The 16577-nt window shown below is 40.8% G+C and overlaps 1 protein-coding gene across 2 annotated transcripts in view; it reads left to right on the top strand.

The window, feature by feature from the left end:
• dapk1 (death-associated protein kinase 1) overlaps positions 1 to 16577 on the top strand; it is a 36651-nt gene that overhangs the window by 7256 nt on the left and 12818 nt on the right. Inside the window, exons 3-16 of one of the 2 annotated variants that reach the window (XM_077714199.1) lie at positions 3079 to 3300; positions 4194 to 4332; positions 5505 to 5634; positions 5710 to 5758; positions 5854 to 5880; positions 8288 to 8440; positions 9017 to 9062; positions 9138 to 9227; positions 11807 to 11899; positions 13212 to 13430; positions 13600 to 13698; positions 14742 to 14840; positions 14918 to 15115; positions 15197 to 15394. In XM_077714199.1, the coding sequence (XP_077570325.1) occupies positions 3079 to 3300; positions 4194 to 4332; positions 5505 to 5634; positions 5710 to 5758; positions 5854 to 5880; positions 8288 to 8440; positions 9017 to 9062; positions 9138 to 9227; positions 11807 to 11899; positions 13212 to 13430; positions 13600 to 13698; positions 14742 to 14840; positions 14918 to 15115; positions 15197 to 15394 (1762 nt within the window). Of the gene's footprint in view, positions 1 to 3078; positions 3301 to 4193; positions 4333 to 5504; positions 5635 to 5709; positions 5759 to 5853; positions 5881 to 8287; positions 8441 to 9016; positions 9063 to 9137; positions 9228 to 11806; positions 11900 to 13211; positions 13431 to 13599; positions 13699 to 14741; positions 14841 to 14917; positions 15395 to 16577 lie in introns of both variants that reach the window. The other variant, XM_077714198.1, reaches the window with a different exon arrangement.

Raw genomic sequence — 16577 nt, 5'->3', positions numbered from 1 at the left:
AATTCCCCTGACCAGGGGGGATATTTTACTATTTGAAATGTGTCAGTAAAAAATATTATTTACTTAATAAAAGGAAGAATATAAATATTCTCTTCATATTCCTATTTTTTTCCTTTTTTATTTAGTCACATAAAAGTAAATACTATTTTTCATATTTTTATTTTGTTATTTTTTTTTTTATTATTGTTTAAATTCACTTTGTGTTACGGCCATGGGCCGAGGGCCCCAAAACAGGCACAAAGACAACTCTGATGAGCCGCACCTGTCATTTGCTCAGCCCAGCAGGTGCTGGATCTGTGATTAGGCGAAAGAAGCAACCACCCACCTGTTTGGCCTTTAAATATTCTGTGATACCCCCAGTCAAATTGAATTAGACCTCTAGTGCCTTTAATGGGGGCAGCGCGGTACCTTGAGTGGTTTGCGCGTTGGCCTCACAGTGGGGTCTTGGGTTCAATTCCAGGTCGGTCCACCTGTGTGGAGTTTGCATGTTCTCCCCGGGCCTGCATGGGTTTTGTCTAGTTACTCCCGTTTCTTCCCATATTCCAAAGACGTGCATGGTATGCTGATTGGACACTAAATTGCCCCTAGGTATGAGTGTGAGGATGAATGGTTGTCTCCTTGTGCCCTGCGATTGGCTGGCAGGGGTTGAGAAGATGAGATGAGGTGCCTTTAATGGCAGGTAAACAGGCTGTTATGATTTTGACTAACCCATTGGCAAATGAATATACATACATTTTGATTGTGTCTTGACTGACATCTCAACATTTTTCCAAATCCTTTTTTAGTCTTTCCCTTTTCAGTTTAAAAAAAAAAAGGTGGGCAATTGTATTTTTTTAATTTTTGTTTTTTTTATGTAAATCAAGAAAAATAATAGATATTCCCCTTACGCATTTATTAATTTAAAATGTTAAACAAAAGAGACAATTTGGTAAACATTTTGTCAATTATGATGACAACGAAAGCAAAACCCGTATTTATTCTATTTATTCACCGGAGCCAAAAATAAAAAAAATGATTCAAGTAAAATTAAGTCCAATTCCACTTGTTTATTCTTTTCACGAGCAGGGGAATCCCTCAAGACTTGCGCAACTCTTGCAATAGAACCAACCTAACAGGAATAAAAAGGGAAGAGCCTTCCACACACGGACTGAGGAACGGGAGGCTGTTTTTCTAGAGGCCAGATAGCAGGAAGCAGGATCAAATGTCCTACCGGGCTTTGTTGTGTATTTAAGCGCCGACAGGTCTTCACACTTTTTTGCCCTACTTGTCAGAGGAGAGACAATAGGAAGTTGCTGGATGTGAAAAACCGAGCGACTGTATTCACAGAATGCATTTAATGGCGCTTAGACTTCAACTGAAACACCGTTGCTCAATGTTGCCGCATGACATAAGGTGCCACCATTAACACAGTGCAGTAATACCTTGAGATACGAATGTCCCAACATACAGAAAAATATATATTTGAGGCAAATTCCAAGCAATTTTTTGCCTTGAGATACGAGCATTAGAGACGGTTCCCGATTCGGCCGCCAAGTGTCTGGTATGCGAGAGGCTGCATATGAGAACAGCATAGAACTCGCCGCATCACCCTCGCGTGAAGATATCTACGAGCACCGACTCTACAGGTTGCATTTTTTGCATTAATCAGTGCAAATTTAAGGAAAAACAATGGGTCCAACACAAGCCAGTGCAATGAACCGCTCACCATCATTTCCAAGCTGCATTTGTTTCATATGGTAAGAAGATAAACAGCGGGAGATAGCGTGACCGAGTCGAAAATCTGCAAAAAAGCAGGCTACATTTACTAGAAAGCAAAGCAAGCATCTGAAATAGCCACCAGCTGAACCCTTCAAAGCGAGTCGTGGCTGGGTCGATAACTTAAAAAAAAACGAACTGGGTTGTGAGGCACGGGGCAGCAGCATGTTCCGACTCGAAAACCGTGGTGGAAAACATTAACACCTTTGCCTCGGTTAGAATTGACATACGACCTCCGTCCCGGAACACATTGCGGTCTTATCTCAAGGTATCACTTAAAATTAACCTGATTTAAAAGAAATAACCCCACAATATCCTCGATCATTTCAATTAAATGGCAACACTAATCGCAGCATTTGCTGGCAACACCTTCCAGATAAACTAATGGATATTCTTGCCACATCCTCACCTAAAGTCACACAAGTGTACAATTTATGTGTTTTTGGGATTAACTCATTGGCTGAAATAGGCCGTTATAGACTTCTAATCAGTTTGAAGTGGTAGAGCAGTTCAAATTGATTGGACATCTACTATTGATGATGATTTATTATTATGGTTGAAGCATGAAAAGACATTTTATCGCCCCTTTCACTATGGCCTCAGTGTGGCCATGTTGGCAGGGGTGACATTCCCATAAAAGTCAATGTATATTGGCTTTCATATTCCAATTATATTACATCATAACTATCTGAACTGATTTTTAAAATATGATCATTGTCGAAGCATCTGTTATTTACTAAGTGGCTGCCATTGACACCGCTAGATGTCCAATCTATTTGAAATGGGAGAGCTAGCAGCAAATAAAATTTATTTCACCCTTCCCACTTGCAAATGCATGAAGTTTCTACTAGTAATCAAGTAGTGCCACACAATCCATTTCGCATTTCAGTTTTTACACGTTCAATTTCATTTCATTTTCATTTCAGTTTATCTACTTTTGGATGTAAATACGTCTTGCATAATACATGATTGCTGCAATTTGTGTTTCAGTAATCCCTCAAATATCGCGGTTAATGTAGACCAGACATGGCCTCGATAATCGAAAAATCGCAGAGGGTCACCCCGTTTATAACTTTTTTCCATCTGTGCTGAGTTGTAGTAGCAAGAGAGGCTTCCGCTTCCGAGTTTCAGAGAAGATTTTCACATTATTGTGAACTTTAAAAAAGAAAAGTAATAACTAATAGCGAGAAAAAATTGCAAATTAGTGAACTCGCGGAAAGGGAAGACGCGATAATCGAGGGATTACTGTATACGTTTTTGCAAGCATACGGATTAACATAAAATGGCCCCATCAAGCTAAACTGCCCATTTCCTTGTGTGTAGTGGCCAGTTCGCCGTGGTACGGCGGTGTCGTCAACGGAGCACTGGTACCGAATACGCCGCCAAGTTCATCAAAAAGCGGCGCAGCAAGTCCAGTCGGCGCGGTGTCACGCGAGAGGACATCGAGCGCGAGGTCAACATTCTGAAAGAGATCCAGCACCCCAATATCATTACCCTCCACGAGGTCTTTGAGAACAAGATTGACGTCATTCTCATCTTGGAGCTGTGAGTACCCCATTTTTTTGTGGAAATTGGCGGATAATTTTACAAGAAAAATGGGCAATTTTACAACATATTTTTTGTGAAGGTGTCAAACTCATCTTTGACATGCGCCTGCGTGGGTTTCCTCCCTGTACTCCGGTTTACTCCCACATTCCAACAACATGCATGGTAGGGTGATTGGACACACTAAATTGCCCCTCGGTATGGCTGTGAGCGTGAATGGTTGAGATAAGGTCCTTCTCCAAGTGGAGGAGTTTAAGCTTCTCAGGCTCTCGTTCACGTGTGAGGGAAGAATAGAGACACCCTAAATTGGTGGCCAGCCGATCGCAGGACACGAGGAGACGGACAACCATGCACGGTCACACCTAGGGGCAATTTAGAGTGTCTAATCAGCCTACAATGCATATTTTTTGGATGTGGAAGGAAACCGGAGTACCTGGAGAAAACCCACCCAAGCAGCCTGCAAACCACACAGAAAGGTCCAGACCTGGGATTGAACCTTCGATCTGAGAACTGTCAGGCCAACACGCACAGTTTTGGTCATTTAAAAAAAAAGCAATGGGAAGACATGTCTTCCTCTAATGGGGAATTCAGATTTTAGGTGTAATGTGGTCCAGTTTCCTTGTATTTTTAAGAACGCTGACAGCAGTAATCTAGATGAGTTAGAGCTTCCAAATTGATATCGTAAGACCTATAAATATGCCACTGCAATAAACCAGTCAACTAAAAAAAATGTATGGAAATGTTTTTCCTTTTTTAATGTATATTGCTGTTGATCGCGGCCAATGAGTTGCTTCAAAGCCATGTCAACTCCACTTTAATGCACCCGAGTAATGAGATTAGCTGAGCTGGTCTCCATTAAAAAGTGATTGATGGCTTTATATTTGTTTTTTCAGTGTGGCTGGTGGAGAACTCTTTGACTTCCTGGCAGAGAAAGAGTCGCTAAGCGAGGAGGAAGCCACACAATTCCTCAAGCAGATTTTGGACGGTGTCTTCTACCTGCACTCTAAGCGCATTGCTCACTTCGACCTCAAGGTTTTCTTGTTTATTGGTTTGATTCCTAAAAAGGTTTTTTTCCACCCTTCTTAATGGTGGTATTAGTATTGTAATGAGCGAAAAAAATGTTAAGACTCAAATTTAATATAAATTCAGTGACTCTGATGGGAACGTCACAATGAAAGGTCTTTTCATGCCATTGCCATTAATGTAAATCAGTTTATCACTTTTAAATGTGCAATCCATTTGAATTGGGACGGCAAACTGCCAATGACCATTCATTGGCTGCCTACGCTTCCTCGTCGATGCCAGCGAATGAGTTAAAGGAGCAATCTGTAGGATTGGTGGCCAACAAGATGACAAATATTGAAAAGCTCCTCTTGATTGATCCTCTTCCCCCTTTGGATTGACAGGACAAATATGCTATATTGTATTATCAATGTTGCAGACAAGACAAAGGCTAGCAAACCAACCTGTAAACATTAGCAATGATTACTTGCCCGTCCAGCATCTGTACTATGTGAATTCCATAACAAATGTTAAATCAATACATGATCTTATAGTCTTCAAATATAAAAGTTCCAAAATTGTGTAAGTTGGTGCACAAATAATAATAATAATAATAATAATAATAATAATAATAATAATAATTATCATTATTATTATTATTATTATTATTATTAGTATCATTATTATTATTATTATTATTATTATTATTATTATTATTATTATTATTAGTATCATTATTATTATTATTATTATTATTATTATTATTATTATTATTATTATTATTATTATTATTATTAGTATTATTATTATTATTATTATTATTATTATTATAGTAATAATAGTAATAATAGTAATAATAGTAGTAATAGTAGTAATAGTAGTAATAGTAGTAATAGTAGTAATAGTAGTAATAGTAGTAATAGTAGTAATAATAGTAATAATAGTAATAATAGTAATAATAGTAATAATAGTAATAATAATAATAATAATAATAATAATAATAATAATAATAATAATAATAATAATAATAATAATAATAATAGTAATAATAGTAATTTTCATGTTTAAACAAAATAAAAAGAAAGAGCTAAGTCATGAGCTCAAGTTAAATTCTAGTATAGCATAGCCTTTAACTTTTTGCTTTCTGCAGCATTTTGTTGACTTTGATCTCTTGTCTTGTGTTGCGTTTGGGGTGTTTCTAGCCGGAGAACATCATGCTGCTGAGTCGCTCAACACCTCACCCGCGCATCAAGCTCATTGACTTCGGACTGGCTCACAAAATTGATTTTGGCAACGACTTTAAAAACATTTTTGGAACGCCGGAGTTTGTCGGTCAGTCTTCAACGCCGGTACCCGTGGTTATCGTTCCTTCCTCATACTATATCTATTGATGCTTCATTCTTGTAGCTCCTGAGGTGGTGAACTATGAACCTCTGGGTTTGGAGGCAGACATGTGGTATGTATAAAAATACATACATAGGAGCTACAACAGCATGAAATCTCACTTTTGATGTCATCATGAATTAAATTCTTTTCTCTTCTTCTCTGCAGGAGCGTTGGTGTGATAACGTATATTCTGTGAGTAATGCATACTTACGAAACCACTTGTGTTGGCTTCTTCAAATCCACTCTAGCTAGCTCTTTCAGTGCTTTTGACATGGATAGATGTCAAATTATGTGGCTCTTAAAAAACTGTCTAACTCTTTAAGGTTTGCTATATTTTAGTGTTGGAAATCCTGACAAATTTGAATAATACGAGACAAAAAAAAGCACACAAAATATATTTTTTCAAATCGCCTCTCTCGGCACTTGCTTGCGTTGATGATAATGCGTTCAGCATATTTCCTCCGTCAACACAATCGGGGCTATTTGAACCATCTGAGCCAGAATACAATTCTGAAGGAGAAGACAACATGCTTATGAGTCTTTCTCTGTGTGCACGATAACAGTACAGTATGTTATCCATTTAAAATGATCAATCTGCATTAGTCTCTTTCTGCATATATCGTTTCCCCCGTTTTAAACAGCGAATTTCCATCCTTAGAACGTATAACATATAGTCAGCACATAACGTAACATTCATTCATTCACTCATTCATTTCCTCAATCGCTTTATCCTCACTAGGATCGTGGGGGGTGCTGGAGCCTATCCCAGCTGACATTGGGCCAGAGGCGGGGGACACACCCTGAATCGGTGGCCAGTTAATCACAGCGCACAAGGAGACAAACAACCATTCACGCTCACACTCTTACTTCGGGGAAATTTAGTGTCCAATCAGCCTACCATGCATGTTTTTGGATTGTGGGAGGAAATCGGAGTACCCGGAGGAAACCCACGCCGGCCCGGAGAGAACCTGCAAACTCCCCACAGGCGGCCTGGATTTGAACCCAATAACCCAGAGCTGTGAGGCCGATGTGCGAACCACTCGCGCCACAGGGCTGTCCTTATTGTAATAATGCTGCCTGAATATTTTAAGAAAGGAAAAAACGTCTACTTACACCGATTTGAATCGAAATGTTATTGCATGGCGTGCTCTGCTTCTTACTTCTACTTGAAGTTTAAAAAAAATAGCCTTTGTAAAATCCTCATTCGTTTCAACTCCGTTGCTTCAAATTAGGAATGTCCCCGATCAAAAATCAAATCGGAATTTATCAGCCAGGTCGTTTCATTTTCAGGGGATCCGAATCAGTAATAGTAAAATAGGTGATTTGAGTGACTCTTTATGAATCATTTTTCTGTCCTCATTTTTCGGTGTTTTAAATAACATCCCTACTATGTTTAGTTACCAAACACCACATACTCTAACTGCATTCGTGGGGAGGAGTTGCTAGTGAAGAAGAGTTAGATGTCAGCCGTGATATACCCTCTTAAACACTTTATTGGAGTTAGGCGCATCATGTTGCATTCTCTTTTGACCTCCTGAGCCTGTTTTATGCCTGCCTTCAGCAAAACCGCTCTGTCCGTGAAGCTTTTTTTTCCTATTGTTGCTTCAGTAACTGTTGGCTTTTGAGGGTTTGATCTTAACTGCAAAGCAGCGAGTGTCCGTTGCAGCTGTCATGGTTGTTAACATCTGCTACTGACGAGCTGGAGAGTTTTCACGAACATCTTTGTCTGGCGTTTGGAATTCATGCAATTCATTTATGCAATATCTGGACACAAAATGGAAAAAAATAATCTTGAAAATTGAGTAAATGTTTTATTTAAACATGTTACTCTTGCTTTTAACAAGTAGAAAAATCTGCTGGTGGAGCAAGTAAAAGTGGCTCACAGTAAGTCATTATCTTATAGTTAAATTAGAATATATTCATTCATTTATTCATTTTCTGAACTATATTCCCTCACAAGGGTCCAGCTGACTTTGGGCACCAAGTGGGGGATACCCTGAATGAGTGGCCAGCAGGGCATGTGAGACCGCCGCGTTAACCACTCGACCAACCGGCCGCCGATTAGAATGAATTCTGCATATATTACTGCAAACTAGACATTCTTAGTAAGACTATTATTTTTGCAGTGTATCTCAAACACAAGCCCCGAGTGCTAAATCCAATTTATTGTGGCCCATGGAATAAAATTGTGAATTACATTTTTTTTTAAATGTCATCCTTTCAAGCATTTGTAAAATGAAATTAGTGGAAATGTGAATACTCACATGGTAAGTGCTTTTAACTTTTGTAATCATCATCATCCATACCACACAGCTTAGGGGTTGCTGTGGCCTTTCCCAGCTGACTTCGGAGGAAAGGCAGACTAAACCCTAGACTGGTCGCCAGAAATATTCTAATTGACCACCAAAAATTTCAGGTTAAGGTCTATAGTGCTCACAGCAAAAAAAATAATTCATCTGGAGATCTGCAATCATTTAATTTTTTTTGTATCTTCTAATATTAATTCCCCAAATGCTTGCATTACCGGTATTGAACTTTTTCCTTGCAAAATAAACCTTTTTCTTCTAAAGCTAATCAATATATCCTCTTGTGGTGTCAGGTTGAGCGGGGCCTCCCCTTTCCTTGGTGACAACAAGCAAGAGACGCTAGCTAATGTGTCGGCCGTGGACTACACTTTTGATGAAGATTTCTTTGGTGGCACAAGCATCTTGGCCAAAGACTTCATTGCCAGACTCCTCGTCAAAGACCCCAAGTAAAGCTAAAAAAAACATTCACAAATGAAAAAAATGTTCCTTTGTCTTTATATATTTATTTATTTATTTATTTATTTATTTATTTAAACAGATAGAACCTATTGATATCAAGATCTCTTTCGCAAGGGTGAAATGGCCACATTCACACTTACACTCATACCTAGGGGCAATTTAGAGTGTCCTAACAGCCTACAATGCATATTTTTGGAATTGCGGACAGAAACTGTTGTGCCCGGCGAGAACATGCAAACTCCACCCAAGAAGACCAAACTGGGTATGAACCCAGGACCCCAAAACTGTGAGGCCGATGCGCTAACCACTCATCCGCCGGGCCGTCACATCAAATCATTTGAAGTCACAATTGGAGATTATTTTACTGACCACTAAAGGGCAGTGTCTTCCTTAGGGACTTGAATAATAGTACAGTGCAAAAATTATCAATTACGCACCATAAATACACTGTTCCTACATTGCCATAATTCACCTTTTGTGGTGGGTCTTGGAACCAATCAACTGTGATAAATGAGGTATTACTGTAGTATACATATAAATGTTGTTCTGTGTTGTGTTGACAGAAAGAGGATGAGTATTCAGGATAGCCTTCAACATCCTTGGATTAAGGCAGGACTTTGCTTTTAAACAATAATTAATTGAAAGTGGTTATTATATATTAATGTTTTTTTATCTCCAAACCAGCCCACAGATACGCAACAGGCGCTAAGTAGGAAGGAGTCTGCGGTCAATATGGAAAAGTTTAGAAGGTTCGCCGCTCGAAGGAAATGGAAAGTAAGTTTTTATGTCGTGGATAACATTTCAGCTCAGCTTATAACGAACACAAAAGCCCCCATTTTGGATTTCAACATGTCAGATGAATTGTTGCCTGACTGGTTGATTGTGGTGTTGAAGTCCAACAAGTTTACACGCTTAGAACAAAACCACAAGATGGCGGCACATACGGGTGCAGCGGCTCAATGTTCTCCAGTTTTGTTTTTTGTTTTCTCAATCTTATTGTTATTTACTAACATCTGCAGGGGGGGTTGCATGTACATACACAAGGAATGGTGCTCCAACAGTAAGATCATTAACACTCACTGCTCCCCGGATTTAGAGCTATTGGCAGTACGATGCAGGCCCTTTTATCTACCTAGAGAGCTAACGATTGTCATTGTAATGCCGGTTTACATCCCACCGGGTGTTAACGTTAGCACGGAACTTAGCCTCCTGCTAGCGGCTGTAAACAAACAGCAGCTTGACCACCTGTAGTCTTTATTGTCGCTGGTGACTTCATCAAAGCATGTTTAAGACTGTTCTGCCTAAGTTTATCCAGTACGTGAAGTGTCACACGAGAGGAGATAAAAAACTCTATACCTTGTTTATTCTAATATGAAACATGCTTATAGAGCCACACCCCTCCCCCACGTAGCTGGATCAGACCATCTCGGCCTGTCCCTCATCCCAGCATACACCCCACTCCAGAGGCTAACAAGGCCACATATAAAGATTATAAAAACATGGCCCGAGGACGCTCTTTCTCAGCTGCAAGACTGTTTTTCCTGCACCATTTGGGAACTTTTTGAACACCACGACCTCCAGGACGACACAGACACTGAACTTTCCTACATCAAAAACTGGACGGACAAAGTCACTGTTAATAAACGGATACAGGTTTTTCCTAACCAAAAACCCTCGATGAACAGTGAGACACAGGCACTCATCAAATGCCGTAACATCGCCTACAGGTCAGGGGACAAAGTACAGTACAACGCTGCCAGAGCAGAGCTGAAGATAGGCATTAAAAAGGCCAAGGCAGCATATATAAGGAAAATTGAGGAGCACTTCGCATGAAATGACCAAAAGAAGATGTGGCAGGGAATACGACAGATTACCAATTACAATGACAATAATGTGTCTGTTAACACAGATGCCTCACTAGCAGAGGAACCTCACCATTTCTTTTCCCGCTTTGAGTCTGACAAATCAGACCCTGTCTCAACACATCCACCACCACTGTGCAGCAGTATACTGGAACTTCAGGAACATAAAGTGAGACAGATACTGTGGACTATGAACACCAGGAAGGCTGCTGGCCCTGACGGAGTACATGGGAAGGTGCTCAAAGCCTGCGCTGCCCAGCTGACTGATGTTTTCACAAATATCTTCAATTGTTCCCTGCAACAATCCATCATCCCATCCTGCCTGAAATCTGCCACCATTATCCCTGCCCCTAAAAAGCCAACCGTTGACAGCCTGAATGATTATAGACCTGTTGCACTTATGCCTGTGATCATGAAGTGTTTTGAAAAGTTGGTCACCCGCCATATCAGGGATACAATCCCTCCCTCAGTTGACCCTCACCAGTTTGCCTATAGAGCAAATAGGTCCACTGAGGACGACATCGCCGTAGCTCTACAAACAGCACTGAGCCACCTGGATCACCATGGGAATTACGTGAGGATGCTTTTCATTGACTATAGCTCAGCCTTCAACACTATAACACCGGACATTCTGGCTGAAAAACTCTCCCACCTTGAACTATCCTCTTCTATCTGCTACTAGATTAAGAACTTCTTAACCAACCGTCCACAAACTGTTAGACTTGGTCCCCACCTCTCTTCCTCCATTACACTGAGCACTGGCTCCCCTCAAGGCTCTGTACTGACTGAGTCCTCTTCTGTACTCCCTGTACACATACGACTGTACACCGACCCACCAGTCTAACTCCATCATCAAATTTGCCGATGACACCACTGTAGTCGGACTCATCTCAGGAGGGGATGAGTCAGCCTATAGAGATGAGGTCAACAAACTGTCTTCGTTGTGTTTGGTGAACAATCTCACACTCAACACCACGAAAGCTAACGCAATAATCCTGGACTTTCACAAACGCAGCACAGATCTGGCCCCACTCCTCATAAATGGAGTATGCGTGGACAGGGTCCAAGCCTTCAAATTCCTGGGGGTCCACATCACGGAGAAGCTCTCCTGGTCTTACAACGCCACGGTAGTTGTGAAGAAGGCCAAGAAGCGACTCCATTTCCTGAGGGTACTCAGGAGGAACAACTTGGACACTAAGCTTCTGGTAACCTTCTATAGCACCACTGTGGAGAGCATCTTGGCATACTTCATTACAGTGTGGTACGCTGGAAGCACGGCAGCAGACAGAAAGGCAATGGAGAGGGTGATCAACACTGCCCAGAAGATCATTGGCTGCTCTTTGCGCTCACTGGATGACACTGTGATTTCAGTTTAGGTTACAGTTATCTACATCACACATATTTTCATTCCATTATCGTCTTATATCTTGAAATTTTACTAACATTTAAAAATATTAAGAACTCCAACATGTCTGTTTTGTGTTTTTGCAGCAATCCGTTCGACTCATCTCCTTGTGCAATCGCCTGTCGAGGTCTTTCCTATCCAGAAGCAACATGAGCGTTGCGCGAAGTGAAGACACACTGGTAACGCCAATTTACACGAAATGCACCGCTAATTAGTCTTAGTTAACTGCTACAGTTGGCCTTTTCTTAATTACAGCCTGACTATTATTAGCCTCACGGCCTCACAATCTCGCCAGCCTGGATTTGATACAAGTTGTGTTTACATGCGTAACTGTGCATAGATGGGCTAGAAACATGTTTGTGAACTAAGTATCAGATGATGTTTACTTGTAGGTTGCAGATTTTTAATTATTGACACTCCTTACAAGTTGCGCCTTTCAGGTATGGAAGAGAACTGCAACTCATTTTAAAGTCACCAATTTGTTTATTCCCTTGGCGCTTGAATTTACATCTAACAAGCAATACATAAAAAAGAAATACAGAAATACTCAAATGCATGACAATAATAATAATTTAAAAAGTGATAATCCTAATAATAAATATATAATTTAAAATTAAAATTTTAAAAAGAGCATCTGCTGTTAGTTGTTGCATTTATTTGTTACTTTGTAAATTTTATGCTCTTGCAATTAATGTGAGTTTGACAGTGGTGGGCCGTGCGTTTCACACCTAGGCCTTCATTAGTGTTCCATCTGAATCAATCCAACCCTCGGTAATTATTTTATGGCTTTAATAATGCTACTGCAGTTACACCTGCAACACATACAAAAATGACATCGAAAAATAACCTCATAAAATTTCTATTTAGAAATATGACCAGAATTTTTTAAAATGATTTTACTCACCAAAAATATTATTTAATTTGTACTCAAAATCCATCCTGCTTTTTTCCTAAAGAGGTTTTCAACTTCTACTTTGTCGTAGAGATTATCCGTGCATTGCAGTCATTACCCGTAATTAAAGTTCCTACTGTGTGCCTGACTGACACTTATTCGATGGAACGGGGCCCACAGAACTGATTATGTAGGCTAACCTGTTTGAACCCTCGACCCCTAAACTGTGAGCCCGACGTGGTTATCACTCTTCCATCGAGACACCCTAAAACTTATATTTTCATTTAAAATTTCAAAATTCATTTTTATGCAGTTATACATTACAATATTTTATGAATTTTAAATTATTAATTCAGTCAGAGTGGATATTATTAAACTATGAGAACCGGCTCGTTTTTCTTCTGCCATTGTAGCAACTTGATGTCCAATCCATTTTGCCTGGGGGGTACTGAATGAATATACGTTCGTTTGAAATGTTAGCTGCCGTTAAAAGAAACCAATAAATTTAAATATAGTTTGTCACTGTAAATTAATATTGTTTGTTAACATTTTCAGCACAACATTGAATTATTTTGTAAAATGTTTACTTTTTCATGGAGGATGAGGAAGACTCATTCGTAATGAAGGCCATCATCCATGCCATAAACGATGACAACGTTCCAGGCCTGCAGCATCTGTTGGGCTCGTTGAATAGTTACGATGTCAATCAGCCCAACAAGCACGGGACGCCGCCGCTACTGACAGCGGCTGGCTGCGGCAATGTGGACATCATCAAAGTTCTCATTAGGAAAGGAGCCCACATTCATGCCCTCGATAAGGTGGCACCTAAATTTTGAATGTTTGAATATTTCAGCTATTCATTTCCTTTTTCTTTATTATTTGGATTTTTTTGTTATGTTTGTGTTTTGGATGATTTATACCTTGTATGCTGATTGAGTTTTTTCCTTGGCGATTGGACTGACGTCTGCATTTATTTATTTTTCATAGAGTGGAGCCAACGCCATCTACTACGCGGCGAGACACGGTCACGTGGACACCCTCAAATTCCTCCATGCCAACAAATGTCCTCTGGACGTACAGGATAAGGTCACAAATCAAGAAATCTTTCACTCGTATAAACAAATATACTCGATGGTTTTGATCTCTTGTAATTGTACATGAAGGCCTTTAGGTTCTGATGTCATAGACATTGATTGCTTTGATTTTCCACACCTGTGCCTCCTGGCATTTAGTGTCCAGTGCAGACTGCTTGTCTGTGTTTTTGTGCAGCAGAAATCTGATGTATGGTCAACCTCCTTTTTTTCCACATTACAGCACTAAGAAGAAAGTTGGCTCATATATGTGCAGTTAAAAGATATGCATTTCTCTTGGATAGACACTGATGAACATCAGTAAAGATGTGTTCAGACCAGGAATGGGCAAACTAGTCCTTGAGGGACGCTGTGGGGGCAGGTTTTTGTTCCAACCGATTTAGTGCAGACAGTTTAACCAATGAGATTTCTGCAGAAAACAAGAAGCACCTGACTTCAATCCACTGATTGTACTTTTAGAACACCAGATATGTGAAAAGGTGCCTTCTCAATGAGTTGGAATGAAAACCCGTACCCACCGTGCCCCTTTGCGGAATAGATTACCCACCCCTGGTTCATGCAAAAGTAGAACCGTCCCACGAAAACGCCTCGCTCGTTGCCCAAATCCGTCTTTTGTGGACACAGACCTTACGTGGCCAACAGTTGCATTCTTTGAAAATAAGGGATAAAGACAGTGCACTGTCATCATAAGCAGCATCCCATTGGCTGTCTCGTATGGTTGTATCTCGAATTTGTCTCGTATCTCAAGGGAAATATTTGCTCAGAATTTTCCTTGTATCTCAAGTTTCTCGTACGTTGGGGCACTCATATGTCAAGATATTACTTTAGTAATAATGGGGTGATCCGACTTTGCAGTTTTTCAATTATCCGTTATCTGCGAAATTCAAAGGATTAACGTATATTACAGGTTGCAATGTTGATGTTGGGTTTCTTAAGATATACCTAAATATACCACGTTGGAGTGGAGTGAGAGAGGAAGGGGTGGACAAGATTTTCTTTAACAAGTGTCAAAACTAGCTTTTTTGTTGATTCCCACAGTCTGGAGAAACAGCTCTGCACGTGGCGTCTCGCTATGGCAATGTGGACGTGGTGAGCTACCTTTGCGGCATAAAGGCCAACCCGGACCTCTACGACAAGGTGAGCCCCCCAGTTCATCCCAAAGCCAAGCACAATATTGAAAGATCTTTTTTATAAACCTCACATCGCCTGCTCAGGAGCGAGAGACGGCATTACACTGCGCGGCTTGGCACGGCTACTCGGCAGTGGCTCGGGCATTGTGCCGTGCCGGCTGCCGCGTGGACGCCAAGAACCGCGAAGGCGAGAGCGCCTTGCTCTCTGCATCCGCACGCGGTTTTGTGGATATCGTGGAGTGTCTGGCGGACCACCGTGCCGACCTGGAGAGCGCCGACAAGGTTGGGACCCTATTTCTTCAAGTTTTCAGTCGTTCTTATTTCCATCGTGGGAAACTGCGTCGTTTCTTTGTTTTCCCACAGGACGGCCAAACCGCCCTCCACCTGGCCGTGCGGCGGTGCCAACTGGAGGTGGTCCGATGCCTGCTGGCTCGCAGCTGTCAGACAGACCGCCAGGATCGCCACGGCAACGTGCCGCTGCACATCGCCTGCAAGGACGGAAACCTGCCTGTCGTGGTGGCGCTCTGCGCCGCCCGAGCAGTACTGGACATCCCCAACAAGGTGCCATTTGGAATCAGTCTGTAAAAGTGTCAATGGACTTCAAAACCTTGCACAGCCACGTTGACATTGTTCATAAAAAGATGTCGACAGTCGTTTTGAAAGTCGATTAATTGTTAAAACATTTGACCATATAATATTTTACGGGGATTACTGGAGCCGAACCCCTATCCCCGTCCGTGCCTGCCCATATCGAAGTCAGATGAATGAACCTCTGCACCATCAGGCGGCCATTTTTTAATTTTATTTTAAATTTGTATTTACTTTTTTCATATTTTACAATTTAAAATATTCATTGATTTCTGTAAACAGTAAAATAACATGATTTCAAAATTGCAGAAATGAGGGAGGTGTACTCACTTTGGTGAGATACTGTATTGTCTGTTTAGCCGACTCATCACAAACATAAGAGGTGCTTAGTTGACTATCAAAATAATCATTTATGACACCTCAAGTCTGCATTTTGTTTCCTCTCAAAATTCCCTAGCAAATTATTGAACCCGATTTATTGTTTGACACATTGATGAGTGAAAATTTGTAAAATTTGCAAGAATTTGAATCTATAAATCTACTTACTAGGCAGCCCAGTGGCGCCAGTAGTTAGCACGTCGGCCTCACAGCTTTGGGGTTTTGGGTTTAAATCCAGGTCGGTACACCTGTGTGGAGTTTCCATGTTTTCTCCAGGCCTGTGTGGATTCCCTCCAGATACTCCAGTTAACTCCCACTTTCCAAAAACATGCATTGTAGGCTGATTAGACAAACTAAATTGCCCCTAGGTGTGAGTGTGACCATGCATGGTTGTCTGTCTCCTTGTGCCCTGCAATCGGCTGGCCACCGATTCAGGGTGTTGTCCCCCGCATCTGGCCCGGAGACAGCTGGGATAAGCTCCAGCACGCCCCATGACCCTAATGAGGATAAAGCAGTTCAGAAAATGAATTGGGATGAAAAATCTACCTACTATCTACTTTTACCCTATCAATGTGCTTTAACGTAACAACTTTAGACATTTCTCCTTTGGTCTTTGTAACATTATATCCAAAAAAAGGACATTTAAAGTAATTCCTCAAACTAATAGAATCATAATATCCATATCCAACAACTATAGTATCAGGTCGTAACACCTCTTTGGATTTTAGGTGAGATAATCCTGCATTAGTGCTTTGTTTAATGGGTTTATGAATAAATC

This window comes from Stigmatopora nigra, chromosome 4, assembly GCF_051989575.1.
Source record: "Stigmatopora nigra isolate UIUO_SnigA chromosome 4, RoL_Snig_1.1, whole genome shotgun sequence".
NCBI lineage: Eukaryota > Metazoa > Chordata > Actinopteri > Syngnathiformes > Syngnathidae > Stigmatopora > Stigmatopora nigra.
The sequence above is the reverse complement of the archived record's forward strand: the minus strand, read 5'-3'. Positions and strand labels throughout refer to the sequence as shown.